General features: G+C 46.3%; 1 protein-coding gene across 4 annotated transcripts; it reads right to left on the bottom strand.

Moving 5' to 3' along the window:
- Positions 1-645: 645 nt before the first annotated feature.
- Styxl1 (serine/threonine/tyrosine interacting like 1) lies at positions 646-27,831 on the bottom strand. 4 transcript variants are annotated; one of them, XM_048434022.3, is made up of 9 exons: positions 27,566-27,831; positions 19,287-19,390; positions 17,868-17,929; positions 14,565-14,733; positions 8,524-8,669; positions 7,542-7,687; positions 5,636-5,733; positions 3,991-4,103; positions 646-896 (listed from the first exon to the last, which is right to left on the bottom strand). In XM_048434022.3, exons 2-9 carry the CDS (start codon positions 19,387-19,389, stop codon positions 765-767), a joined length of 969 nt encoding a protein of 322 aa, XP_048289979.2. In that variant the 5' UTR covers position 19,390; positions 27,566-27,831; the 3' UTR covers positions 646-764. The 4 variants fall into 4 exon arrangements, with proteins under 4 accessions (XP_048289979.2, XP_048289978.2, XP_048289977.2 ...); XM_048434021.3 differs by having other exon boundaries at positions 19,287-19,393; positions 27,618-27,831; XM_048434020.3 differs by having other exon boundaries at positions 27,618-27,830.
- Positions 27,832-27,871: the final 40 nt, after the last annotated feature.

Raw genomic sequence — 27,871 nt, 5'->3', positions numbered from 1 at the left:
GTTGGTAGAGTGCCTGCCTGGCTTGTGTACAGGAAGCCCTGGATTCACCCCCAGCGTCACACAAACTAAACAGTGGTGCACACTGTAATCTCAGCACTGGGGAGGTGAAGGCCAGAAGAGCATGGGTTAGAGTCCTCTTCAGTTACACGGAGTTTGAGACCATTCCAGTCTACATGATGCCTTGTCTCAAAAAAATATAAGGCTTGCGGGGCAGTGGCGGCTGATGCCTTTAATCCCAGCAGTCAGGAGGTGGAGGCAGGTGGATCTCTGTGAGTTAGAAGCTAGTCTGGTTGACAGGAGGAGTTCCAGGACAGAGGCTACACAGAGGAACCCTGTCTCAGGGGGGAAAAAAAGACTTGCCTAACAGGTATGAGGCTCTATGTCAGTGTTCTCAACCTATGGGTTGACTGACCCTTTCATGGGTGTCACCTAAGACCATTGGAAAACACAGATATTTATGTTATGATTCTTAATGGTAGCAAAATTAGTTATGAAGTAGTGATGAAAATAATTTTATGGTTGGGGGTCACCCATGAGGAACTGTTAAAGGGTCGTAACGTGAGGAAGGTTGAGAATCACTGCTCTAGGTTCAATCTCCAGTATTGGGGGGAAAACAAAAAGAGAATCAGCCTTAAGACACAGACATGAAACTTCAGGATACAAAGGTCTTTTTCTGGACCACTCCAAGTGTGTACCTAATCCCCACCACCCGCTAAAAGTTCCAAACAAGGTTCCTCAGTGCCCTGGTGGGCTGCAGGTGAAGGTCAGTAGATGGGATCAGAGATATCTGTCAAATATTCCCCATGGATAGTTTTCTCCCACTCCAGCAGCTGAGCCACCAAGCCCCGATTCGGACGCATGTTGTTTTTGCATTTCTTCACGTGGGCCCAGGATCTCTGTGAATGTAGAGATAAGGAAGATTTCAGGACAGGTGGTGGGACCCTTCTAGACCAGATTACAACCAGCTCAGTGGGGTCAGGAGACATCTCCCCAGAAGCCCACATGACAGTTTAAGATAAGATGCTGGTACAGGGGCTAGGGCAATAGCTCATTTGGTAGGGTATTTTCCAGGCAGGCAGAAGGAGCTGAGGCCAGTCCTCCGGACCCATGTAAAAATGCTGTTTACGGTGGCACACTTGTAATCTTAGTGCGGTGAAGTGGAGACAGGATCCCTAAAGCTCACTGGCCAGCTAGTTTAGCCTAATTGTGGAGGAGAGAGAGAGCGCACACCAGGCCAATGAAAGAACTTGTCTCCAAGAAAATCAAAGGTGATGATGCCTGAGGAGTGATAGCTGAAGCTGTCCTCCGATTCCCAACACACACTCACATACACCTACACAGCTGTGGACACACACTCATAGGCACCTATACACACCCTCATGCACAATAACATGTGCACATACACACAAAAAGAAATTATAAATTATGTAAGTATTGAATGCAGATAAACTGAACCCAGTAAATAAAGCAGAGGTGCCAGAGGCTGGGATCAGGAAAGAACAGGAGGCTGTCAATCACTAGGCACAGAACATCAGTTTTGCAAGTGAACGTTTACAAGCTGGTTTTACAACCTGAATCTACTTACTGCTAAAGTCCATATTTATAAGTCATTAAGTAAGGGGGTGCAGCTCAATTGGTAGGGTGCTGGCCCCCTAAATCCATTACAAACCTCAGCTCATAACACATCTGCTGGTACTCTCACAGGCAGAAAGGTCTCACCCTGTCTACCCTGGAATGGAAGTGTGGAGCACTTGCCAGGGCATACTTGGTGAGGGTCAGCGAGGCCCCGTGGAGAGTGTGGGCGCTGTGCCTGAGACATGGGCTTTGGATCCCTGCTGTACCACTATCTGTAGTTGTGCAGCACTGGAGGGAGCACCCAGACCTACCACACCTGAAAGAAGCTGGGGAGCACAATGATATTTAAGCTGCAGTGTCACTGTGAACATGCCATTACATAAAAAGAATTAAAAGGGCCAGGGCCAGTAGGACACAGTTATAACCCCAGCACTCAGGAGGCCGGGACAGGAAGAAGGATTATGAGTTCTCTGTAAGCCTGAATTCTACAGCCAGTTACAGCTGGACCTGGGTTATTAATGAGTTCCAGGCCCACCATGAACTATGTAGCAAAATCTATGCGACACAGTGAACCCTATCTAAAACAAAACAAACCACTAAATGCCAGCTACAGGGATGGCTCCAAAGTTGCTGCTCCAATTGCTGCTTTTCCAGAGGACCCAGGTTCAATTCCCAGGACTCATATGGTAGCTCACAAGTGGGTAGAATTCCAGTTCCAGAGGATCTGACTCTCCTTCTGGTCTCCATGGGTACTGCATGCATGTTGTATACAGACACACAGAGAAACACCAGTGCACATAAAATAAAAATCAGCAAATCTTTTTTTAAAAACAAAAATAAACGTATTTGTTATCATCATGTGTGTGCATGCCATGTATGGGGCGTTCACATGCCACCATGCACTTGTGAGGTCAGCTGCATGCTATGTATGGGGGGTTGCACATGCCACTGCACACTTGTGAGGTCAGTTGCATGCTATGTATGATACACATGACACTGCACATTTGGAAGGTCAGTTATATGCTATGTATGGGGGGTACACATGCCACTGCACACTTGGGAGGTCAGTTATGCATTCAACAGTGAGCAGAGTTACAGTATGCATGCATCACTAAGAAGAGATGCAGTATGCATGAACCATTGAACAGAAATGCAGTATTCATGCATCACTGAGTTCAGCTGCAGTATGCATCCATCACTCCACACCTCCTGACAGTGATACAAGGTGGCCAGCTGTTTCAAGCTCCTGCTGCCTTAAACCCTCCCCCCATGATTGTGGATTATGACCTAGAACTGTGGGCTAGAATTAACCCTTTCTCCCTTAAGCTGCTTTTGTGGAGTATTTTGTTACAACAAAAGAAGAAACTACGGGCTCAGCAACTAAAAGCAGCCTAGGCTGCTCTTGCAGAGGGCTGGAGCTGAGTTCCCGGCACCCATGCTGGGTTGCACAAGGCTGTCTATAACTCCATCTCCAGAGGATCTGATACACAGAGAAAGAGACAGAGAGAGTTAAAGATAAAATAAATCTAAATAATAACTCTAATAATAATAATATAAATAATAATCTAAAAATAAATCTAAAGAAAAACAAATAAATGACTAAGACAAGGGCCATACAGTTGGCTGTCAACCAGAGCCCAGACTGGCTGAGCCCCTGACAGCCTGAAGCTGCTATTCTAAGCAAAGGGACCTTACTAAGAGTGCTGAGAGCTGGGTAACATCCAAACTTTGGAGTTCTCCTCCCTGTTAAAACTAAGACCCTATGGTAGTGCTCCTGTCCTAAGTATGCCCAGATCTAGCTCGGACCCCCTCATAGGATATTTGTGGCCCAGGGAACTATACTTATTGTTTGCCTTGTTTTTGTTTTTTGAGACAGGGCTTCTCTATGTATCCCTGGCTGTCCTAGAATTCACTCTGTAGACCAGGCTGGCCTTGATTTCAAAGATCCACCTGCCTCTCCCTCCCAAGTGCTGGGACTAAAGGCATGTGCCAACATCACCTGGCAGAACACATACTTTTCAAAGACAGGATATCATGTAGCAAGGGTGGCCTCAAACGTGCTCCTTAATTGAAAAAGACCTTGAACGACTGATTCTCCTGCCTCCCTCTCCAGTCATAGTCCCAAGATTACAGGCCTGACCCAATGTACTCTCTTTCTGTGTTGAAGGGGACTGAACCTAGAGCCTTTGTTTGTTTGTTTGTTTGAGACAGGATCTTAATGTATGGCCCTGGCTGTCCCGGGATTCACTTTGTAGACCAGACTAGCCTCAGACTCACAGACCTCTACCTGCCTCTGCCTCTTGAGTGCTAGGATTAAAGGTATAAATTACCATGCCTGGCTTAGACCTAGAGCCTTTTGCAAGTCAGGTGAGCACTCTACCAATTGAGCACCAGCCCCAGTCACATAACACATACCTTCAAGGTCTCCTCATTATAATGCATGAGGAAGGCCACCACAGCAGCACTGCTGCGACTGATGCCCTGGGTGGAGAAGACCAGGATGACAGAGTGGAGCCGGAGGTGAAGTTCTGCAAAGGAAGGAAGCAAGAAGGCTGTGCATGGCACTCTTCCCTGGGGACCTCAGTGGCCATCAGGAGACCAGCCTTGCTAGCCTTGCGGTGCAGGCCTGGAATCCTAGATGTTCAGAGGCTAAAAAGAAGAAGAAGAAGAAAGACTGAAAGTTTAAGGCCAGCCTAGGAACCCAGGGAGATGCTGTCAAAGTAAAAGATAAAAAGAGGACAGGGTGAGGGTGTCCTAGAATCCCCCAGTGAAGGGCTGGGGCATAGTTCAATGGTAGAGCTCCTGCCTAGAATCCCCCAGTGAGGGGCTGGGGTGTGGCTTAGAGGTAGAACACCTGCCTAGAATCTCCCAGTGAGGGGCTGGGGTGTGGCTTAGAGGTAGAGCCCCTGCCTAGAATCCCCCAGTGAGGGGCTGGGGTGTGGCTTAGAGGTAGAACACTTACCTAGCATATGCTCCACCCTAGTTGCATTCTTAAAGTCGAAAAAAAATAGAAGGTGAAAGTGGTGAACTGCTGGACAAATAGGGGTGGAGGAGGCTACTACCTACTCTCAGCCATCCAAGCAGCAGCTTGGACTGAGGGTCAAGTTGGTGCCATGCTGGCAGCCAAGACTCCTCCTGACCCAACTCAGCCTCACTCTACCAGGAATCTTGGTTTTCCTGGTCAGCTCTGAGCCCTGGGTCTAATAGAAAGATCTGCCTTTGTTGTGTTAAGCAGCTGAAGAGCATTGCTATGCCAAGTAGGAAGTCAGAGCAGAGCCAAGTAGACACATGAAGGACAATGGGAAGCAGAGCTGGATGGTTTGGGGTATCTTCCTTCCCTGTGGTAGCTTGAATGTAACTGGCCCCCATAGTCTCATAAGGAGTGGCATTATTAGGATGTGTGGCCTTCTTGGAGTGGGTATGACCTCATTAGAGGAAGTGTGTCACTGTGGGGGCAGGCTTTGAGGGATACTGCCCAGTGTGCCAGTTGATTTCCTGTTGCCTGCCTATCAAGATGTAAGGACTCTCAGTTCCAGCATCATGTTGGGCTACACACCACTATGCTCCCCGTCATGATGATAACGGAGGGAATCTCTGAAACAGGAAGCGAGCTACGCCAATTAGATGTTTTCTTTACTAGAGTTGCCATGGTCATGGTGTCTCTTCACAGCAATAGTAACCCTAACTAAGACAGTCCCTTACCCGACTCTACTGACTAGTACTGAACACAGAAATAGAAAAAGAAGCATTTCTGAGGTCTCAGACACCACAGAGAAGCAGGCAACCAAAACATGGCGCGCCCATGTTTGGCCAGTATCTTTACTGTAGGACTGGCTCAGAAGGACATGTCCGTGAAGCTGAGGGAAGAACAGGACGATCAGGCATCGTGTGGTGCTGTCACTAGACACCACTCCTCAGGGGCTCATGTGCACACAGCGAGGGCTATGGAGCAGTTGGTTGTGCTAGATTTTGTACTTCCCCAAGTCCTGGGGGGGGGTCTCAGTCAGGGACAGACTTGTGAATACAAGAAGGGAGCCCCCCATCTGGAAATTTTCCTTACCCATGAAGTGACAGATGTGGCGGAAGGAGCTGGAAAGGCTGGAATATGACGTATCCTCAACCTTGATGTGCAAGAGTTTGTCCGCATCGCCTACAAAACTGAAGGAAGGCAGCGTGGTTTAAGTATCCGCTTCCTGCTTGGTTGGACCATTCCTTCCAGAAGGGAGGCTTCTTAAGACTCAGGAAGTAAAGGAAACTTCCAAGTCTCAGGAACTGAGAAACCTGAAAACCCCAGCAAGTTTCTGAAACTTACAAGATTCACAAGGCCCATCCCCAAGCTATATAGGCAGTAACAAGTGCAGGTGAGCGGGGGCTCTCTGAGTCACAGCTAGCATGAATCCTGACTCCGCTCCCTATGAGTCGTAGTCTCCCTACACATGCACCTGTTAAGAAGCCACAGTAAACTCACTGGTTCTCTATGCTGAACTTTGGTGTCCTTGTTTTTAGTCTGTCGTCAGTGTCCTATCTGGGGTAAAGAGATGCTGCTTTCTTCACATCACCCCAGAAAAAGTCAGCCAGCCCCACTGGTGTCCCTTGTCCACAGCACAGAAACCACAAAGGAATGATTGGGAGCTGACACAAGGATGACAAGAAGTAGTAGAAAAATTACCTGGGGGCTGGGGAGATGGCTCAGTTGATACAGGGCTTGCTAGGCAAGCATCAGGACATGAGTTTGATTCCTCAGTCCCCATAGAAAAAGTAGACTTGGTGGCCTGCACTTGTAATCCCAACACTGGGAAGTGAAGGCAGATGGATTCCTGGCCTCATTGGCTAGCCAGTTTAGCCTACTTGGTGAATTCTATGCCAGTAAGAGGCCCTGTCTTTTAAAATATGTGAATAGTTCCTGCAGAATGACACTGGAGGTCGTCATCTGGCCTGTGCGTATAGTCACACACATGCACATACACAGAGAGAATGTCTGACAGAAGACATCTGCCTAGAATCCCCCAGTGCGGCGCTGGGGTGTGGCTCAGTGGTGGAGCACCTGCCTAGAAACCTTCAGTGAGAGGCTGGGGTGTGGCTCAGTGGTAGAGCACCTGCCTAGAATCCCCCAGTGAGAGGCTGGGGTGTGGCTCAGTGGTAGAGCACCTGCCTAGAATCCCCCAGTGAGGGGCTGGGGTGTGGCTCAGTGGTGGAGCACCTGCCTAGAAACCCTCAGTGAGAGGCTGGGGTGTAGCTCAGTGGTAGAGCACCTGCCTAGAATCCCCAGTGAGGGGCTGGGGTGTAGCTCAGTGGTAGAGCATTCTGCTGGAATTTTCCAGTGAAGGAATGGGGCTGGCTCAACAGAAGAGCATTTGTCCAGTGTGTGAGAGGTCTGGGTTTAATCTCTAGTACTGAAGGAAAAAATAGCCACAACAAACTATGGCAGTAGGAAACATGTATAAATTAATGACTCTTACCCTAAAATAAAAATCAGGAGCTGGGGAGACCCAGTCAGCAAAATGCCTGTTGCACAAGTGTGAGGACCTGCGTTACAATCCCTAGCATCTGCATAAAAAGCTGGGCTAATAGGGGCACACATCTGTAAATCTAGGGCTTGGGGTACCAAGACAGATACCCCAAGCTTGCTGGATAGCCAGATTGTCCAGTCCATGAACACCTCAGTGTTCTCCCTCAGTGGAGAGCTAGACAGTGGTGGCTCACGTCTTTAACTTCAGCATTCGGGAGGCAGAGGATCTCTGTAAGTTCGAGGTCAGCATGGTGTACACAGCAAGTACTACACAAAGAAACCCTATCTCAAAAAACTGAAAGTAAATAAATAAATAAAGTAGAGACTGGCAGAGGAAGGCACCCAACATCAACCCATGGTCTCCATATGCACAGGCCCATACATGTGTGTGCACACTCACTCACACACACACACACACACACACACACACACACACACACGTATCACCTTTACTTACTAGGGTGTTGCCTCCATGGAAACATTGACATGGGCTTTAATTTTCAAATCCTTGTGAATCTTAGCATTGCAGGCTTGACTGAATTTGCCCAGGAAGATCTTGCCTGGCATTATCTCAGCAGGGTATGGCTGGAAGGCATCCAGTTCCTGGAGTGGGAAGGAAGAAGGCTGCCACAGGTACACCACAGAATAGAAGGGGAGGTCCATCCCTGGAGGGGTAGCTTTGAAGGTGACCTCAGAAGGGCAGTCCCAGAGCAGTGAAGGAGATGGGATCTTGAGTTTCAAATACATCGACAACAAATCCCTCCCATAAAAAGCCAGAGGTTGGAGTGCAAACAAGAACTGCCCACAGCGTCACAGTACATGAACGAGTCTCCACACTGACACTCCGTGCCCTCATGGCACTTGTAAGCATGCATGGACACACACACACAGAGAGCACAAAACAAATAAATGTAATCAGAAAAAAAGAAATCTAGTAGCATTTTTGGTACAAAAGACTAGAAAAGAAAAGGTTTATCATGACTCAGTTTCAGAGAGATTTTAATCCATCATAGTGGGGAAGGCACAGTGGTAGGGTCCTGTTCATGGCAGTGAGAAAAGCTCCCACCCCAGGACCTACTTCCACCTGCCAGACTTCATCTCCTAAAGGCTTTGTGACTGTCTAGGAGGGATTCTGACTGGGGAAAACTGTTCAAGGCATATGCTATGGGGAACATTTCTGAGTCAACTCTGGCACTGTCTGATTTAACACACTGCCCCCCAAAACCACACCCTCTCTAGCTCCTCATGCTTGGCCTCTCCATAATGTGTTAACTCTGAATTTGTCATTATGGACTGAACTCCCCAGTTGTTCCGGGCTCATTTCTCCGCTCTCCCGTTTCTTCTATGTCCTCTCCCGCATCTTCTCTCTTTCTGCCTCCACTTACCTGTCAGTCTCCAGCCTCACTTCCTGGTAGTGAGCACTCATCCTCTGGCCTCACCTGTGGCATCCAGATGATCTTCTGGGTCCGGAAGAAGTGGTACAGGCCAGAGAAGCACTCGTAACCTCCTCTGAGGACATAGACAGGTTGGCGGGTAAAGAGGGTGAGCATCTGTCCAAATTCCACAGCAGGTCCAGGTAAGAGTTCTACAGGTGGAGACCAAAGAGATATACAAGGTGTTCTAGCATTTGCCTAGTGTTAGAATGGATAGCACTTCCATCTAAAAACCAGTTACTTAGAAATCTAAGTAAAGGGGCACATCAAATAAAATTAGGAAACAATACCTGAGTCAAGTATAGAGAAGAATGGAAACTTAACTTGTTTTTAAAAATTTTTAAATTGTTTATGGGTGCTTTACCTGCAGTGCCTGAAGTCAGAGCAGGGCAAGGGATCTCTGGAACTGGAGTTATAGACAGTGTGAGCAAGTATTTGGAGGCTGGGTTTGTTCATAGCACTTTCTCCTGTTCTCCTGACTCTGATTTCATTTTGTTGTCTGAGTTGGGGTCTCCTCTGAAGCAGAGCCCTGCCGAGAACTCACTACATAGCCCAGATTTGCCTTTGAAACTGTGGCCAGTCATGAACCACTGTGCCCAGGCCCTTCTACACTGTGTTCAATGGTGTGTAACGGTTCTGGTGTCTCCACATTCTCATCAACATTTGTTATTATCTGTCTTCTTTATTATGCCCACCCTAGAGAGTGTGAAGTAACACCCTCTTGTAGTTTGGTCTTGTTTGTGAGATGAGGTCTATGGAGCTCGGTCTGCCTGGAACTCATTATCTTCATTATCCTCCTGACTCAGCCTCCTGAGTGTGGGGATTAGAGGCTTGTGTCGCTGTGTCTGACTGCTGAGAGAGAGAGAGAGACTGTAAACGTGTCATATGTGGAAATCAGTCCTGTAGCAGGAGTCTATTCTCTTCTTCTACCGTGGGGGTCCCAGGGTCATCTCACTGATCCTCTTTTAATGGTCTGATAGAAATTTAGACCTTAAACTCTTTCCTGAATCGTAATTATGCTATACAACAGTTAATATTCATTATCCACTTGTCTGGGCACTGCGGAGACATATCGATGGATGCAAATGTGAGGGTGTGTCCAGGAAGAATTACCCAAGGATGGACGATCTCTCGTGAGTGTGGTGGCACCACTTAGTGGGCTGGGTGCTGGGACAGATGAAAAGAGGAAATGGAGGGCAGTGAGATGGCTCAGAGGGTCCAGGTGTTTGCTGCCAAGCCAGAGGACCTGAATTCCACTTCTGGAAGCCACAGGGTAGGAGAGAACCATCTCCTGCCCACTGTCCTCTGACTTCCACATGCACATCACGGCACATGTGTCCATCCCCTGTGTGCACACACACGTGAGGTGGGTTAACTGGCAGAGCACAAATGCTTGTCCCTGCTCTCTTAAGTTGACCCTGTTAGCTCTTCTGTCACAGCAGGAGCGAGAAAGTCACTAACGGAGACCTCGCACGGCCTCCACAGAGTGTCTGCACCATCCTGCCTCAGCCGAGACACCCTCCCTGGCCCAGGGAGCCCACTAGCAGGAGAAGGCCATGGCTCTCCTCCGAACTGACATCCTGGGACTGGGGAGATGGCTCAGTCAGGAGAGCATCACAGAAGCCTGAAAATCCGAGTTCCTTCCCAGAACCCACATAAAAACACCAGGCTTGCTCGTGTGTGCTGGTAATCACATCAATGGTCTCATCAGTGCAGATGGACTGATCCCTGGAGCTCCACGGCAGGACAGCCCAGCTGAACCGGTGAATTATACATAACAAGAGACTCAAAAAGTAAGGTGGGGCCAGGAAGATGGTTCAGTGTGTAAAGGTGACTGTCACCAAGTTAAATGACCAGAGTTTCCATCTCAAGACCTGTATGGTGGAAAAGGGAACTGGCTCCTGCTGACACACACACAAGCTCTGGACACTCCCACTCTAAAAAACAACGTAATTTACAAAACTTCCTAGAACGAAAAGAGCACCTGAGGATCAACACCTAATGCTATCCTCCGGCCTCCTTAAGTTCAAAGGAAAATAAACTAGGGAAAGAAAAATAAATGAGTTCGATTAAATAAACTGAACTGTTCTCAAAGACAAGGGATTGATCAGGACATAAATGACAGGGACCTATCTGGAGGATGAACCTTGGTCTGTAAACCATGGTGGGAGATGTTCAGGCAGAAGTCACCCCCCATCCCCATGAGACCTGGCTAGAGGTCCCCAAGTCCAGACAGTAGGCTACAGGGCACCAGCATATCTCTCTTGAGCAAGAGACTAGTGGGTCAGAGGCCACAGGGGAGTTGGGCTAGAAGTCCTAGGCCACAATGAGGCTGTTACCTTTAGCCTAGATATCTGCCTCTCCACCTCTGGAGACCTACATTCCACAACTACAGGTCAACATTAGTGATAATTGGGAACTGCCACAGAACTTCACCAAGCAGTTTCAGGAGCTATCATGCTTACTGTTTTATCAAGTAAAACAGCAAGAATATTTATCAGCAAGAATAGCTGCTGGGCATGTCAGTATATACCTGCAATCCCATCTCCAGAGATGGAGGCAGGAGGATAACAATTTGATCTCTTGGCCTTAACTTACTGGTAGTGGTAGTGCAGCAGGTGTGCACTGCCACACTGACTGAAAGGTACCATTCTAGAACCCTGCTTCACAAACGCATCCTTTCGTTTTGTTTCTTCTTTTCTTGAGACATAGTCTCACTACATAGCCCTGGCTGGCCTATTACTCCCTATGTAGATCAGGCTGGCCTGGAATTCACAGAGAGCTGCCTATTCTGTTTCCTGAATGCTAGGATTATAAGTGTGTGTCACCAGGTCCAACCTGAAAGGCATCAATATTTTAACTGAGGAAAGTTGCCTAGAGTGGAAATGCTACATTCGGCTGTGGTCTCTTTCTGAGTGGGAAACTCAATAGCACAATACCACCCCTTACAGAGTAAAAATATTGTTTTTTTTTAAATTACACTCATTTATTTACTTATTTACTTACTTGTAGGAGGCATGCATCTACCATAGCATGTATATGGAGGTGAGAGGTCAACTTGTGAAAGATGGTTCTCTCCTTCCATGTGAGTCCAGGGATCAAACTCAGGTTGTCAGGCTTGGTAGCAAGCACCTTTATTGCTGGGCCACCTCACCAGCCCTGGTCCTTAGTGATCCAGGGTAAAACTATGAACAAGCTGGGCATGTCACACACACCAGCAATTCCAGCACTGAATCAGAAGTTCAAGATGCAGTGATGTCGCTGACAGCCTGGGCTATGTGAGACCCTGTCTCAAAAAAGGTGGGGCCAAAGAGATGGCTCAGAGAGTAAAGGCACTTGCTACAAAGCTGCCTGACCATCTGAGTCTGATCCCTAGGACTTACATGGCAGAATCCACAGACACTATAGCATGCTTCACACACACACACACACACACACACACACACACACACACACACACCATATGTACATAAAATATAATTTCCAGAAAGTTTTAATTATGTGTGCCTGGGGTGCCCTCACACACTAGAGGGTCAGATGCTCTGAAGCTGTAATTACAGGTAGTTGCGAGTCGCCTTACATGAATGCTAGGACTCCAACTCAAGTCCTCTGCAAGAGCAGTCCATGCTCTTAAATCGCTGAGCCATCTCTCCAGCACAAAATGCACAAACAAACAGAGAGCTAGGGGCATAGCTCAGTTGGTAGCGAGCTTGCCTAGTTAGCATGCCCAAGGCCCTGGGTCCACCCCCAGCACTGCACATGACATGGTGGCATATGCCTGTAATTCCAGCACTCAGAAGGTAGAGAAAGGAACTTCAGAAGTTCAAGATCATCCTCAGCTACATAGTTAGTGAACTGGAGGTTAGCTGGGCTATACGAGACTGATTCAAAACTAGCAAATATCTACAAACTGTAGCCCAAAGGAACCCACACACGGAAGAAATTTCCAAGTCAAAGACCACTTGGAAAGAGTCTTGATGGCAATGTTGTTAAAGGTGGAATCTTAGTGCCCCCCAGTGGCAGGGAAGTGTCAACGGCCATTCTCATCCCATCAACATCGGGTTGAAAAAATAATAAACAGCTTCAAATTCTTAATGAAGTATCTTGGAGCTGACTACATGTGCTTTTGCGGAGTCTTTTAATTTTGTATTACTTTATTCATCTCTCTGTGTACATGTATGTGCATGTATCACAAACACATGTAGGAGCAAAACTTGTAGGAGCAAATTCTCTCCTTCCACTACGTGGGGTCCTGGGGATCAAACTGAAGTTGTTAAATTGGGGGGTAAGTGCATTTGCCTGCTAAGCCTCCTACTGGTTCCGGTTTTTGCACAGTAGTGAGGATTGGCCTGATCAGATTTTATTTATTTGTTTACTGAGATAAAGTTTTACTATACAGCTCTGGCTGGCCTAGAACTAGCTATGTAGACGAGGTTAGCCTCAAACTCACAGAGATCTACCTGCCTCTGCCTTCTGGGTGTTGGAATTAAAGGTGTCTACCATTACACTCCACTATTTACTTTGATTTTTAAAATATTTATTTATTTATTATGTATACAATATTCTGTCTGTGTCTATGCCTGCATGCCTGAAGAGGGCACCAGGCCTCATTACAGATGGTTGTGAGCTACCACGTGGTTGCTGGGAATTAAACTCAAGCTCTTTGGAAGAGCAGGCAATGCTCTTAACCTCTGAGCCATCTCTCCAGCCCCTCCACCATTTACTTTGAAACAGGGTTTTATGTACCCCAACCTGACCCTGAACTTGCTAGTAGCTGCTATCAGCCTTGAACTTCTGTTCATCCTGCCTCCACATCCAAGTGTGCACCATCATATCCAGTACATGGTATTAGGGTGGACCAAGGACTCCATGCATGCTAGATGAGCACTCTGCTACCTAAGCTACAATTACAAACCAGATCTTTGTTTGTTTGTTTTGTTTTGTTTTGTTTCCATTTGAAACATGGTCTCACTCTGCAACCCAGGCTGTCCTGAAACTCAGAGCAATCCTCCTGCTTCAGTCTCCCCAGTGCTGGGATTACACACATGTGCTACCACACCTAGCCCTGGCTGACACTTGGATTATAACCTCTGGAGAAACACTGGGTCTCCTGCTAAGTGGCCCCTGAATTCTGGGCTCAAGGCTATGATAATTAGCATATTGTCCTTTAGGGCCACTGACTTTTGAATCATTTGTTGCACAGTGATACAGCGCTCACTTGACAGGCATGTGGGTGATTTCACCTTCTCTTTTGTCCTCCTCCTCCTGTTCTTCATCCTTCTCCTCTTTCTCTTCTTCTATCTTTCCTGTGTGTGTGATATGCACGTGTGTGTGCATGTTTTTGCATGTGTGGAGGTACGCATGTATGCAGGAGATGGCTTAGTTGGTAAAGTGTTAGCCTTGCAAACTGAGGACCTGAGTTCAACCCCCAGAGCCTGCGTGATAAAGCCAGGCACAGTGGCATACTTTTGCAATCCCAACACCAGGAAGGCAGGGACAGGTAGACCCCTGAGTCGCACTGGCTAACCAGCCTAGCCTTCTTGGGACTCTCCAGGCCAGCAAAGACAGTCTTGAAAAACAAGGAGGATGGCACTTGACGACTGACACTTGAGGTTGACCTCTGATCTCCACAGACCTGTGCGCACACATGGAAATAAAACTGAAATCATTCATTCTTTCCTCCTTTGTTTCTCTCAGGAATGTGGTCACAGCCACACAAAAATAAGGAATATAGTCACTGTCAACTGTCCTTTCTATGGCTGCAAAAACCCACCTGGGAAGGCTGGGAATGTGGCTCCCTTGGTAAAGTGCTTGCATAGCATGCTTGAAACTCTGGGCTCCATTCCTAGCATTGCATGATCCAGGCATGACTGCACATGTCTGTGAGCCCAGCACTAAGAAGGAAGAGGCAGGCGTATCTCTGTGAACTTGAGGCCAGCCTGGTCTACAGAGCTCCAGGACAGCCTGGGATACATAAGAGAGATCCTTTCTCAAACAACACCAAAAAGACCAAAACACTAAGAAGAGCTCTCTTGGGGTGTTATTACCAGTCTCCTCGTTGTCATTGCTCTCTCCTTTCTCTTCTTCCTCCTCGTCTTCCTCTTCATACTGCCGTCGGATGCGCAGTTCCAGGGAACTGGTGTTGCTGTCATACACGATGCAGTATCTCACGCACTCCAGATCCACGGACTCCGGGATGAGGTACTGGTTGTCTTTCTGAGGAAACAACACAGACTTGTTGCTGGGAACTTGGCTGGGTATACTGTCCCTGCACAACATCCCAGAGGAGCTTGAGGCAGCGGCTGGGGAGTCCTGTCTTCCTTCCCTTGCTGACTCCTGAGCCAGAAACACCATTAATAGATAGAAGAATCTCTGGAATCCCAGAGGGGTCTCCCCTACCCTCCACTAAGAAGGACAGCAGCAGGGGACTAGACAGGAGATGGCCTGGCTGGAGAATGGTTGGTTCATTATTGAACGCACAGCTCCTCGGAGGCACTGTGGCTGATGAACGAGAGATGTTGGCAGTAGACCCCAAACCAAAATCATTCATGAAGATGATAAGACAACTTGAGTCTTGAAGCAGAAGTTCCGAGCAAGTGAATGTCATCAAGAGTACCATGAGATCAAATGCAGGATATGGGATGGCAGGGACTTGGATCTTCTCTTTGGTCTCTAATCATATTTCTGACTGTCTCCACCACTGTGGTAGAATGTCTGACAGAGCAGCTTATAGGAGGAGGTTCATTTTGGCTCATAGTTTGCAGGTACAGTTAATTGTGGGAATGAGGTGTGGCTACTGGAGTGTGAGACGGCTGGTCACACTGTGTCCATAGTCAGGAAGCAGAGAAAATGCTGGTGCTCACTTTCTCTCTCTCTCTCTCTTTTATTTTTTTAAATTTTTTTTATGGGGGCAAAGTTATGGTGGTTCAAGACAGGGTTTCTCTGCGTAGCGTTGTAAACAGGCTGGCCTCAAACTCACAGAACTCCACCTGCCTCTGCCTCCCAAGTGCTGGGATTAAAGGCGTGTGCCACCACCACAGGGTAAACTTGAGATTTTATAATCAGCCTCATTTTTGGTCCACTCTCTGCTTCCTGATTATGGACAAAATGTGACCTGTTGGCTTACATGCTTGCCATCATGCCTCCCCCACTAAGACAGGACCATATCCCTCAACTGTGAGCTCAAATATCCATACCCTTACTTCCTGAAATCGCTTTCCTCAAGGGTTTTGTCACAGCAAAGATGAGAAAAGTAACTAAGAAATGCGTTGTGTACTGAGGTGACGAGCTTATCTGAGGAGAAGACAAGCTCACCTGGGGAGGGGGTGAGGTCACCTGGAGAGGGCAGGAGGCTATGACAAGTGCCCATGTATTCTACTTTATTTTTTTATTTTTATTGTTTTTAGTGTCAAGGCAGAAAGTTAAGGGTCACAGAAATCCAGACCAACAAGGATCTCCGCAGCTCAAAGGGGAGAGATCTCATTGGTCTAGAAGCTCAAGAGAACATTCAGGAAGATGTCTGTGGCCTGGTGGGGGTCAACACACGACATCCCAGCATGGGGAAGCTGAGGCAGGAGGTCATGTGATCTAGGACAGCCTAGGCCAAGACTCTGGCTAATAATAAATAAGAATAAGGGCCAGGCGGTGGTGGCCCTTATTAAAGGCGCACACCTTTAATCCCAGCATTCAGGAGGCAGGTGGGTCTCTGTGAGTTCAAGGCCAGCCTGTTCTACAGAGCAAGTTCCAGTACTGAGAAACCAAGTCTTGAAAAACCAATAAACAAATAGATAGATAGATAGATAGATAGATAGATAGATAGATAGATAGATAGATAGATAGACAAATAAGAATAAGGGCCAGTGAGAGGGCTCAACAGGGAAAGGTGCTTGCTGACAAGCCTGAGGACGTAAGTTCAATTCCTTGGACCCAGATGTAGAGGTTATGTTCTGATCTCCACATATGTGGCATGGTCTGGCCATGCCCAGATACATACCCATGGCCCACAGAGAGACGGGGGTCAGGGCCTGGGAACAGACACACATACATACACACACACACACACACACGGGGTGGAGTGTAATAAAGGGGGCTAGAGAGAGTTAAGAGCACTAGCTACACTTGAAGAAAACTTGAGTTCGATTCCCAGTTTATATCTTATTTGATTCCCAGCTTATATCTGCCTGTAACTCAAGCTATAGGGGATTCAATTGATCCAATGTCCTCTTCTGAACTCTGCAGGCATCTGCACTCATGTGCGCAGATGTACACACACACACACACACACACACACACTTTTCAAAAAATAATAATGCAATAAAAATTTTAAGAAACATAAGATAAAAAGTGATAGAAGAAGATAACTACAATCCTTTGGCTTACTTAAACACACATGATCACATGACCACATAATATACACATGCCCAGCAGTGGTGGCGTATGCCTTTAATTCCAGCACTTGAAAGGCAGAGGCAGAACAATCACAGAGTTTGAGGCCAGTCTGGTCTACAGAGCTAGTTCCAGGACAGCCAGGGCCATTACACAGAGAAACTCTGTCTTGAAAAACAAACAAAAAACCATAATATACACACAATCGTGCAATACACATATATGATTACATAATACACCATACAACCATAATGCACAAATACATTACACACACATCACACATACACACTCATATATATACACGATCACATAATACATACTCATGCAATCACATAATACACACACAGACACACACACAAATATACAGACACACACTACACATACACCATGCATATATCACACATATATACACTTAGGGCACATGAACACAGACACACACACAATCATATAATCACATAATATACACATGATCATATAATACACATACACAATTACATAATATACTTGCACAATCACATAATACATATACACACACATGATCATATAACATACAAACAAACAAAAATGCTAAACAAAGATTGGGAAGTGTCTGGACAGAGAGAAGACCTCTCTCTGGTCACTGGTCTGTATGTGCCAACAATCTGTACTGACGACCTACCAGATGCCCGAAACTAGACAAAGTAGACCCAGCACCAAGCTTACAGCCAAGTCGTATGTACACAGGCTGTATGGACCTCAGTTCCCAGATCCCAGACGCCCTGCCTGTAAGCCATGCTGCCTACTTAACAATGGCAGGAACAGCGAGTGTCTACCAGAATGAACTCAGGGAATGTGGGAGGGATCCATGGGACATATGCCATCCCTGACAACCTGTCCCTCACAGCTGATGCCCCCTGTGGACCCAGTAAAAAGTCTCCCTCTCCTCCTGCAAGGTCCCCAGGCTGCCTGCCTCTGACAGCCGATACCTTCTTCACTCTGCGGGCAGTGATCACGTGGCTCTCATCATACTGTCTTTTGGATCGAACATCTGAGAAAGAAAAGAGTTGAACTCAGAATGGGAACTGTAAAGGAACACATGAACACTGGTGGGTAGGGGAGTAACTGTCCACTCCAAACACAGCTGTGATCTCAACACCTAGTGTGTGTGTAGTGGGCAATGGAGGCAGGGGGACTGAAAGTCTGAAGCCAGTCAGGGTCTCACAGTAAGACTCTCATCTTCAAATGAATACTTTCTACATTGATGTGGGCACTGGAGGGTACACACATGCCATACACAGTGGGGATCGGAGGATACCTGTAGAGTCAGTTCTCTTTCCACCATGTGGGTTCCTTTGCCCATGGAGCCATCTCTCCAGTCCCTAGACTTTGTCTTAAAACAGAAAAAAAAATCCCTTTAACTCTACCACATTTACATCTTTCTTTCTTCTTTTTCTCTTCCTTTCTTTTTTCTTTTTCTTTCTATCTTTTTCATCCCTTTGGTTTCCGAGACAGGTTTGTTTCTCTGTGTAGCCCTGGCTGTCCTGGAACTCACTCTGTAGACCAGGCTAGCCTCCCAGTCACAGAGATCCACCTGCCTCTACCTCTCAGGTGCTGGGATTAAAAGCATGCCCCACCATCCAGTTGACCTCTTCATTTCTTTGAAACAGAGTCTCACCATGTAACCCAGGGAGCCTGAAAAGTCTTAGTGCTGGGACCACCAGCCTGCACTACCATGCTGTGAGGAACATTCCTTGATCTAATCTTGAATTATCTTTCAAGTAGCAAAACATTCAATAGCGGCATTGCTTTTCTTTGTTCATATGTGCATGTGTGTGGTGTGTGTATATAAGCATGTGCATAAGAGTGTGTGAGAGTACATGTACATGTGTGTGCAAATACCCATGTGTCTCCCTCAATTGCTCCCCACCCTATTTTCTCAGACTGGGTCTCTCACTGAACCCAGAGCTCACCTTTTCACCGAGTCTTGTTAGCCAGCTTGCCCAGTGTATCCCATCTTCCCCTCCTGAGTTCTAGGATTACAGGCAGGCTGCCAAACCAACTGACTTCTATATGGTGCTGGAGATCAAACTCTGGTGTTCATAATTGCATGACAAGTATTTTATCTACTGAGCCTAATCAATCACAGGCAGTATTTTGAACAAAACAATAAAATTACTTTCTAACGCCATTCATCTCCCCCTCCTGAAACTTTGTTAACCTTAAAAAGGAAGGTTTGCAGGCCACTGTTCTCAGCATACCCATTGGTTAACTGTGTGTGGTTAGTTGGCTATGTGTGTGGGTGTTTGTTTTGGAGTGTTTCTGTGTGTGTTGGTGTATGTGTTGTGTGTCTGTACGTTGATGTTGGTATGTGTGTTTGGGTTGGTGTGATGCTGTTTTCCACTTACCCAGTAAACAGAGGTAGTTGGGCTCAGCTAGTCTGGACAGTTTTGAGACCTGATTCAAGATGTTATAGAGTTCTGTTGGCTCACAGAAGAGCAACTCAGCCATCCTACTGGGAAGAATCAACAGTGCACAAGTTAACACATCTTTCTTAGACAAATGACCAGAAAATGAGAAACTGAATTAAACACTTCAAAAATTAGAAGGGGCTAGAGCTGTAGCTCAATTGACAAAGTGCTTGCCAAGCAGGTATAAATCACAACATATGAATATGCATATATTATACATAAATATGCAAAAGTCATTATGATTTATGCAGTCATATAATATTAAGTATGATATAGTTACTATTTGACTCTCTCTCTATGCTTGTATGTGTGTGTGTATGCATGTATTAGGAATTAAGCCTAGGGCCCCTGAATATTAGACAAATAAATGCCCTGCCCGAGATATGTTAATAGCTCTCAAAAACTGCATGGTGGTTCTTTTAAGAGGCAGGCCCTGTCACCAAACACTTAAACTGTGTTTATGAGCAGCCAGCAGCACACTTCTTGGTGGTGGTACAGACCTAGAAATTCCTCAGAGCTATGGCAATAAATGTTGCTCCTGCCAATACTTCCACCATGAAGCTAGACTCTCAGGAAGCCAAGGAAGGGGCTGAGCCAGCTGCCAAAGCCTCCGCTTTAATCCTAGCTATGCCACTTAGCAGATTAAAGACTCATGTGGTCAGAAAAAGATTTACAGTAAAGACAGATTCAGATAAAAAAAAAACTCTCAATGGTTTACAGTATGTTTAAAAATATATGTAGGCTTGGAAAAGAAAAAGGATAGAAAAGGTCCTTAAAAAAGAAATAGAGTAAGAAAAGCCACATAAAGATGAAAAATACACAGAGAATATGGATACTGTATGTTGTTATCTTTGAATTATTTGACTGCTGAGGAAGGAGAAACTGCTACTAAAAGACATTTGATTATAAATTGCTGCTGGATTAATCCAACCTGTATATTTTTAAATGCCTTGACTTCAAAATTTAAAACAAAGGATATGTTACTTTGGAGAAGAGGTTTTGCTTTTGTTTACACAGAAAATGAGAGGCTGTGAATTCATTTTTAGTTAAGAAAAACAAGGCTTGATCAATGAAGACCCCCCTGAAAATTCTTCAATGGGAACAGATAGCCCAGATGATCCAATGTTTCAGAGCACCTCTGTTGCAGTTTCTTCTGAGTTCTGCATCAAGAACAGCTGCAAGACTGCTTGCTTGAGAATACCCATAGAATACTACAGTCAGGACTTGACCATAATCCTAAATTTTCTTTGGGTTTCCATAAGATTATCAGCAGGAAATAGCCAGGAAACCACACCCATATTCCCAAAAAATGGATTATGGATGTTTGTCTTTGTTTAGGGTGTTGGTTACAAGTTGTTATGGATAACGGTCAGGAAAAAAGCTAAACAAAGGAAATTAGATTCAGAGTTTCTGTTTTGAAAAGAAAAAAGGGGAAGTGCTGTGGGATAATGCTCGTGTACACTGTAAAGATTTGTCACTTGTATTGGTTTAATAAAATGCTGATTGGTCAGTAGCCAGGCAGGAAGTATAGGCGGGGTGACCAGACTAGGAGAATTCTGGGAAGAGGAAAGGTAGAGATGCAGTCACCAGCCAGACACAGAAGAAGCAAGGTGAGAATGTATTACTGAGAAAAGGTACCAAGCCATGTGGCTAACCATAGACAAGAATTATAGGTTAATTTAAGTTGTAAGAACGAGTTAATAAAAGCCTGAGCTAATAGGCCAAACAATTTGCAATTAATATAAGCCTCTGTATGTTTCTTTGGGATTGAATAGCTGCAGGATCGGGTGGGATGGAAACTTATGTCTACGTGTGTGTGTGTGTGTGTGTGTGTGTGTGTGTGTGTGTGTGTATGCATGCATGTGTGCGTGTGTACATGCATGTGTACACATATCATCTGGCTTTTTATATGAGTGTTAGAAATTGAACTCAGGTCTGTAGACTTGGATGGCAAGTATTTTATCAACTGAGCTGTCTCTCTAACCCCACCCAAACTGCCATGCCAAAACTTATACACATATATGCCGCATCCCTAACACCTGGTTATTTTTTAGTCATAAACAGCACCATTTCCTGCCCAGTCACTGCAGTCCTCCTATTATAGACCTAGTTCCCTCCTACTTCCTCCCATACTACCTATAAACTTCACCTCTTAATGGAGTCCAAGCTGGTCAGCTCTATCCATCTCTAGCGCTGTCATCTGAGCCCAACTCATCAGGGGATGCTAATTTAATTGCTGTCAGTGGGGCTTCTTGCTTTCTGTTTTCCCCTGTCTTTGTTATTATGCTTTGGTGTGAAATGGCTCCCATAGGCCTACATACTTGAATACCTGGTCCCCAGCTAGTAGTTCTGTTTTGGAACCTTTAGGAGGCAGAGCTTCCTGATCTACATATTGAGTTCCAGGCCTTTCAGGGCTACATAGTAAAACCTTGTCTTAAGATGCAAAACAAAAGTGCACATTATCTGAGAATGACAACTAAGGCTGCTCTCTGGCCTTTACATGCATGTATATTATGTGTGCACACATACACAGAGGTTTACTACCTAAAGGAGCAAAGGACCAATCATCACTGGTGGAAGATTTTGAGAAACCATGGGCCATGGCTTTGAAGACAGGAAGACATATGACCATGCTCAGCCAGGGGAACTGCAGACAAGATTCATGAAAGCACTGTGTGGGGAAATGAGTCAGCCCAAACTCAGCATGAGAACTTTCCACTACTTTTAACCCCACTCTACCAGCAATGGGAGGTCAGAAGTCACCATTCACCTGGGGTGGGGAAGAGAATTGAGGAAGAGATAAAGAAGAAGCAAAGCCAGATACTATAGTTCCCCAATGCAGGCACGTATAGAAAACAGGAAACCCAAGGGGCCTGGTGATGGAGTCCTAATATTGAATTAACTTCAAAGTTTATTAACTCAGTGAAGAGGATGTTAGACTGCTGTGATAAACCTGGTAACCAGGGACAATCCAAATGCCGCAACGACTTAAAGAATGGTGAGATGGCTCAGGGGCAAAGGTGCCTGCCACCAACCCTGATGACCTGAGTTTGATTCCCAGAATTCACATAGTAGAAGGGGAAAACAACCTGCATAAGGAGAGAAAGACAGCTTCTGCTGGCCTTTGCTATTCAGAAGTGCCGGCCTCTCCTGTTCAGATGTAAGTCTAAGAGAGTGGTCCAGAATAAAGGAGCCCTCTTTATATAATTAACAACACAACAGATATGGTAACAAAAATGAAGAAGCCTTTTTTACAGAGGGTTCATAAGGGAGAAAACTTTCTTCTGGCCTTGCTGACCCAGAAAAGCACACAAAGGCACAGCCAGAGATGATGACACTGCTATATCCACATGTTCCTACGTATGGACACTGCTTTCAATAGCTAGCTGCTTCTAGGGCATGGCCATGACCTGGTCATCACATCTCATCCACACAGACACTGTTTGGACAGGGTCATGAGAGAGTCACAGAGAAGAAACAGGAAACATGGTCCAACTGAGGCTGTGCCTTCAGTTGAGCTTGTGGGAGTGAAAGGCATTGCGAGTCCAAAGCAGAGTGAGATGGATTACATCATTTTCTCAGGGGTCAGTTGGTTCTGATCAGGTTGAGTACACAGGGTGTAGGCAAAAGGAGTAGGTATAAATGATCTCCAAGCACACTACTAACTTGGGTACAGTTGGGTACAAGTGTGCTTTATAAAAGCAAATTTTAAACATATTTCTCAAAAAAAAACCCCAACATTCTCACATTTCTGAACTGCCCTGACTTCCACACACGAACCATGATATTCTGATGCCCCCTGCCCCACACATGTACAGAACATAAATAAAAATGTAACTTTTTTTTGGTAAAGATTCGAGTTGACTTCACAGTTGCCTTCTCTTTTGTTATGCTTTTTAAAAGCAGAGCCTCAAACTCAAGATCCCCCTTCTTAGCTTATGCTGAAGGGGGAGCACTGAGCACAGAGCCTGCCATGGAGCCACAGATGGATGCAAAATCGGAACAATAACTTGGTTTTGAGAGAGGCGGACAGAATTTTTTTCAACTATTAAATCATTTCAGATAGAGTGGATAGAGAAGATAGGAGGCAGGAAGTCACTCCTCCCTAGACAAGAAGTGTAGCCAGGATACAGAGGGGAGGAGCCTGAGAATCTAGGACTCTTCCCTTTATGCAGGCAGAGGATGGTCTTGAACTTGATGCTCCTGAAGCCATCTCTGGCCTCCTGAGTGCTGGGACTACAATCCTGCATGCACTACCATCCTCTGTTTATGTGGTTATGCTGGCTAGTTTTATCTCAGCTTGAAACAAGCAGGGTCATTTTGGAAGAGGGAACCTTAACTGAAAAAAATGCCCCCACAAGATTGGTCTGTGGCAAGCCTGTAGAGTATTCTGCTGATTGACTGAAAAGATTTAGTTTTGTTTTTATTTATGTCTTTGTGCATGCATGTACACTTGTATGTGTGTGTGTGCTTATGTGTAAGTAATACAAGTAAATACAGATGCTAAAGGAGGTCAAGAGAAGGCATTGGATCCCCCTAGAACTAGAGTCATAGGCAATTGAGTAGGTGCTGAGAAATGAATCATGTCCTCTGCAAGAGCAGTACAAATTCTTAACCATTGAGCTATCTTTTAGCACACCCACATCCCTTTTTATTATCACTAGTTTTGAGACAGGTTCTCAAGTAGCCCAGGCTAACCTCAAACTCTCTTATGGAGTTAAGGATGACCTTGAATTCTCCATCTTCCTCTCCTCCTGCCCGTACCTCTTAATTGTTGGGTGATGTGGGAAGTTCTTCTATATATGTGTTGCTTTTATTGGTTAATAAATAAAGAAGCTGTCTTGGCCTGTGATAGAGTAGAGTAAAAAGCTAGGCATGGAAAACTAAACTGAATGCTGGGAGAAAGAAGGCAGAGTCGAGAGAAGCCATGTAGCCCTGACAAAGACAGACACCAGATGGAACCTTGCCAGTAAGTCACAGCCATGCGATACACAGATTAATAGAAATGGATTAAATTAAGATGTAAGAGTTAGTCAATAAGAAGCTAAAGCTAATAGGCTAAGCAGTGATTTAAATATAGCTTCTGTGTGATTATTTTGGGAGTCTGTGTGGCCAGGAAATGAACTAGTGTCTACCTACTACAATTGGGAATAGAGGCTGGCACCACCACACGCATGTCTTCTTTATGAGGTGCCAAGGATACAATCCCAGACTTATTGAACACTAGGCAAGTTCTCTACCAACCAATGTACAACCCTAGACCACTCTACATCCCTGTCATTCATGCTGCAGACCTGGTTAACCACAACTCTTACCCTCTACCATTGTGACCTGTTTGCACTGGTTCCACCCTCTGCACTTCTCCAGCTACCCTCATCCTTCACATCTTAGCCATCTCATTGTGTGGTCTCCCCTGACAAATCTCCCAGCCACTTCATTCTCTGCTACCCTCAGGCCCTGGGATCCTGTGCATTTAAATCAAGCCTGTTTCCTCCTAACATGCTTGTGATGGTCTCAAAGCTCTTGCTGGACACATCCTAAGGAAGAAGATCCAAGTTGCTTGACTGGTTTTCGGGCGCCCTGAATCATCTGATGTTTCCAACCTCCTCTAACTCCCTTGGCTCTAACCGAATTCAATGAGGCCCACTCTCAGAATGGTCTCAAGTCAGACAAATAGAAAAAGAGATGAACTCTGTGGGTACAGTGTTTGCCTATTGTTCTCAAGGCCCTAGATTCCATAACTAGCACTGCATAAACTGAGTATAGTTGTGCAAGCCTGTAATCCCAACACTCTAGAGGCAGGAAGATCAGGAGTTCAAGGCCCATCCTTGACTACACCAAAAGTCTAAAGACAGCCTTGGGTATATGAAAAACGGCCTTAAAAATAATAATATCCAGTCAGGTGATGGTGGCATATACCTTTAATCCCAGCACCCAGGAGGCAGAGGCAGGTGGATCTCTGTGAGTTCAAGGCCACCCTGGTCTACAGAGTGAATTCCAGGACAGGGTCCAAAGCTACAGAGAAAAATCTGTCTCAATAAACCAAGAAAGAAAGAAAAAAAAAAAGCCAGGCAGTGGTGGCATATTTGGGAGGCAGAGGCAGGTGGATCTTTGAATTCATGGCCAGTCTGGTCTACAAAGTGACCAGGACAGTCAAGACTACACACAGAGAAATCCTGTCTTGAAAAACAAAAGTAAATACTACTACTGCTACTTTTAATAATAATACATAGCTCTTGACCCCTAGCTGACAAAGGAGACAAGATCAAAGTCAGTGCTTACCCAAACATCTCTACCCCAACAGAAAGAATGTGTCTCTAAATACAGACTACATTTTTCTGCCTCCTCTGTTCCCTTGCCTACATACTTCCCACTACTGAAGAATCAACAGCACGTTGGTTCTCTTGTTCCACTGTGTGGGTCCTGGTTTGAACTCAGGTTGTGAGGCTTGGCAAGCAAGCTTCTTTGTCCACTGAGTCATCTCACCAGCCCACTAATTCCAGGCAAGTTTCTGGAAGAGACGCCTCCCTCCTCCAGGGGTTCCATTAGAATCGACCCATTCTTCTGGCAGGTCTCAGCTTAGGTGGCTTAGAAGGTTCATTAACATGACCTCCACTCAAACCTATTTCCCCAGGTTCCCATAGCACTGGGTCATTTCTCCAACTGTTGCCCCGATGTCACTCGAGTCAACTCCCTAAAGGCAGTAAAGAACCAGAGAAGGCATCCCCAGCTCCAAGACTGGGCCGGTAGTATACATTACCTATCCAGCAAAGAGGTGGAGGCCAGGGAAGGGAGAGCAAGATGGTCATTGTAAACTTTTACGTGTTGGTATGTTCTTAAGCTCTGATGTCGTTTGTTACCCCAACTCTGGCATTCTGTCACTGTCCCCAGGCAGACTGTCACTGATGTAGGTGTTATAGTCGTCCACGGAGGCAGCAGGCTATGGCACGACTGTCTGCCCCTCAAACTGAACTGGTGTGTGTGTGTGTGTGCCGACGTGACTGGGGTAGACTAGCAGGAAAGTACCACTGAGCTGTACCCTCCTTTTATTTTCTATTTTGAGACAAGGTTTCCCTACTTGACCCAGGCAGACCTTGAACTTGATACCACCCTCCTTCAACCTTCAAGAACCTGGTATTATAGACCTGCTCAAGCTGAGCTAGAACACCGAACTTATATTTTATTGTTTGAGAATTTCACATATGTATAAGGTGTTTTAATCAAACCCAACCCCATGCCCTCCTATCCAGTCCCTTCCCTACTCCCAGATCCTGAACATTTTGTGTGTTGTTGTTTTGGATTTTTTGAACAGCGTTTCAGGCTGACCTCAAACTCACAATAATCCTCCTCCTGCAGCCTCCTGAGTACTAGGATTACAGACGTGAACCTTCACACCTGGTTATGATCTGGAACATGTGGCGTGTGTGCATGTGCATGTGTATGAACCAGAGGTCAACCTCAGCTGTCATTCTTCAGGTGTTGTCTACTGACCCTTAATTTTACATTTTTATCATCTTTAATTCCGTTTTTGTCTCTGTGGGTATGTGCACGTGAATGTAGGTACCGACGGAGGCCAGAGGTGATGGCTATCCCTGGAGCTAGAGTTAAGGAAGTTATGCGACACCTGGTAATTTTTCAAGGCTCTGAACTCTGCAAGAGCAGCAAGTGCTCTTAACCACTGAGTCACCTCTCTATAGCCGTGATATATTGGGTTTTTTTTTTGGGGGGGGGGTGTCGAGACAGTTTCCCTATGGAGCCCTGGCTGTCCTGGAACTCACCATGCAGTCCAGGCAGGCCTCGAATTCAGAAATTCTCTTGCCTCTGCCTCCTGAGTGCTGGGATTAAAGGCATGCGCCACCACCGCCCGGTAAACTTTAAAATGTTTACCCTCACTCGCACTACTGGCGGGTTCGAGGGGGGTAGAGATGGGGTCAAAGGCCGAGTTACAGTCTCCAAACGTTTCCTCCTCCACACCACAGGATGGTGGTCCTCCGCATCACCTGTTGCTAAGTCAGTGCTAGAACTTGCTAATACCAGCAGGGTGTGTGCGAAGCCTGGAAACTCAGCAAGGTTCCGTGCAACTTGTGGGAATGACAGGGACTGACCGGCGTAGTGGGGAAATGCTGCCCACCCGGCCCCGGGACTTTCCTCGTCTCCCCAGAACCCCCTCCAGCCTCGCTCCTCGACTGAAGTCAGGGGCTCGGGGGCCGCCTGACCTGCTGCGCGACTTTGGTCGGGCTCCCCGGCAGGACGTGTCCGGAGCCCCACCTGGGAAACGGCTCCTGGAAGGCGCTTCTAACCTAGCGCCTGTCTTCCCGCTCTGGGTAGAGCGCCTCAAGCCCTCCACGCACCGGGTTGCTAGGGGCGTTCCCGCGAGTCTGTCTAACTCACGTGACCGTCCTAGCGGGCGAGCCTCAAAGTGGGCGGGGAGGAGACCGGACGAGCCTCTCTCGCGAGATCTTATAAGTGGGAGGCGTTCAGAAGGGATTCCTTACGAGCGAACGGGCGAAGCAACGTCAGGC

Source organism: Myodes glareolus, chromosome 2 (assembly GCF_982192425.1).
Source record: "Myodes glareolus chromosome 2, mMyoGla1.1, whole genome shotgun sequence".
In the NCBI taxonomy this organism is placed as follows: domain Eukaryota; kingdom Metazoa; phylum Chordata; class Mammalia; order Rodentia; family Cricetidae; genus Myodes; species Myodes glareolus.
This window is presented reverse-complemented; position numbering and strand designations above follow the sequence as displayed.

Excerpts from the sequence above, each read along its gene's own strand:
- Styxl1 (XM_048434022.3), bottom strand. The coding sequence starts at position 19,389 with ATGGCTGAGTTGCTCTTCTGTGAGCCAACAGAACTCTATAACATCTTG. Across the intron at positions 8,670-14,564 it reads CAATGACAACGAGGAGACTG|AACTCTTACCTGGACCTGCT; the intron begins GTAATAACACCC and ends CTCCACCTGTAG. Across the intron at positions 7,688-8,523 it reads AGATCATCTGGATGCCACAG|GAACTGGATGCCTTCCAGCC; the intron begins GTGAGGCCAGAG and ends TTCCCACTCCAG.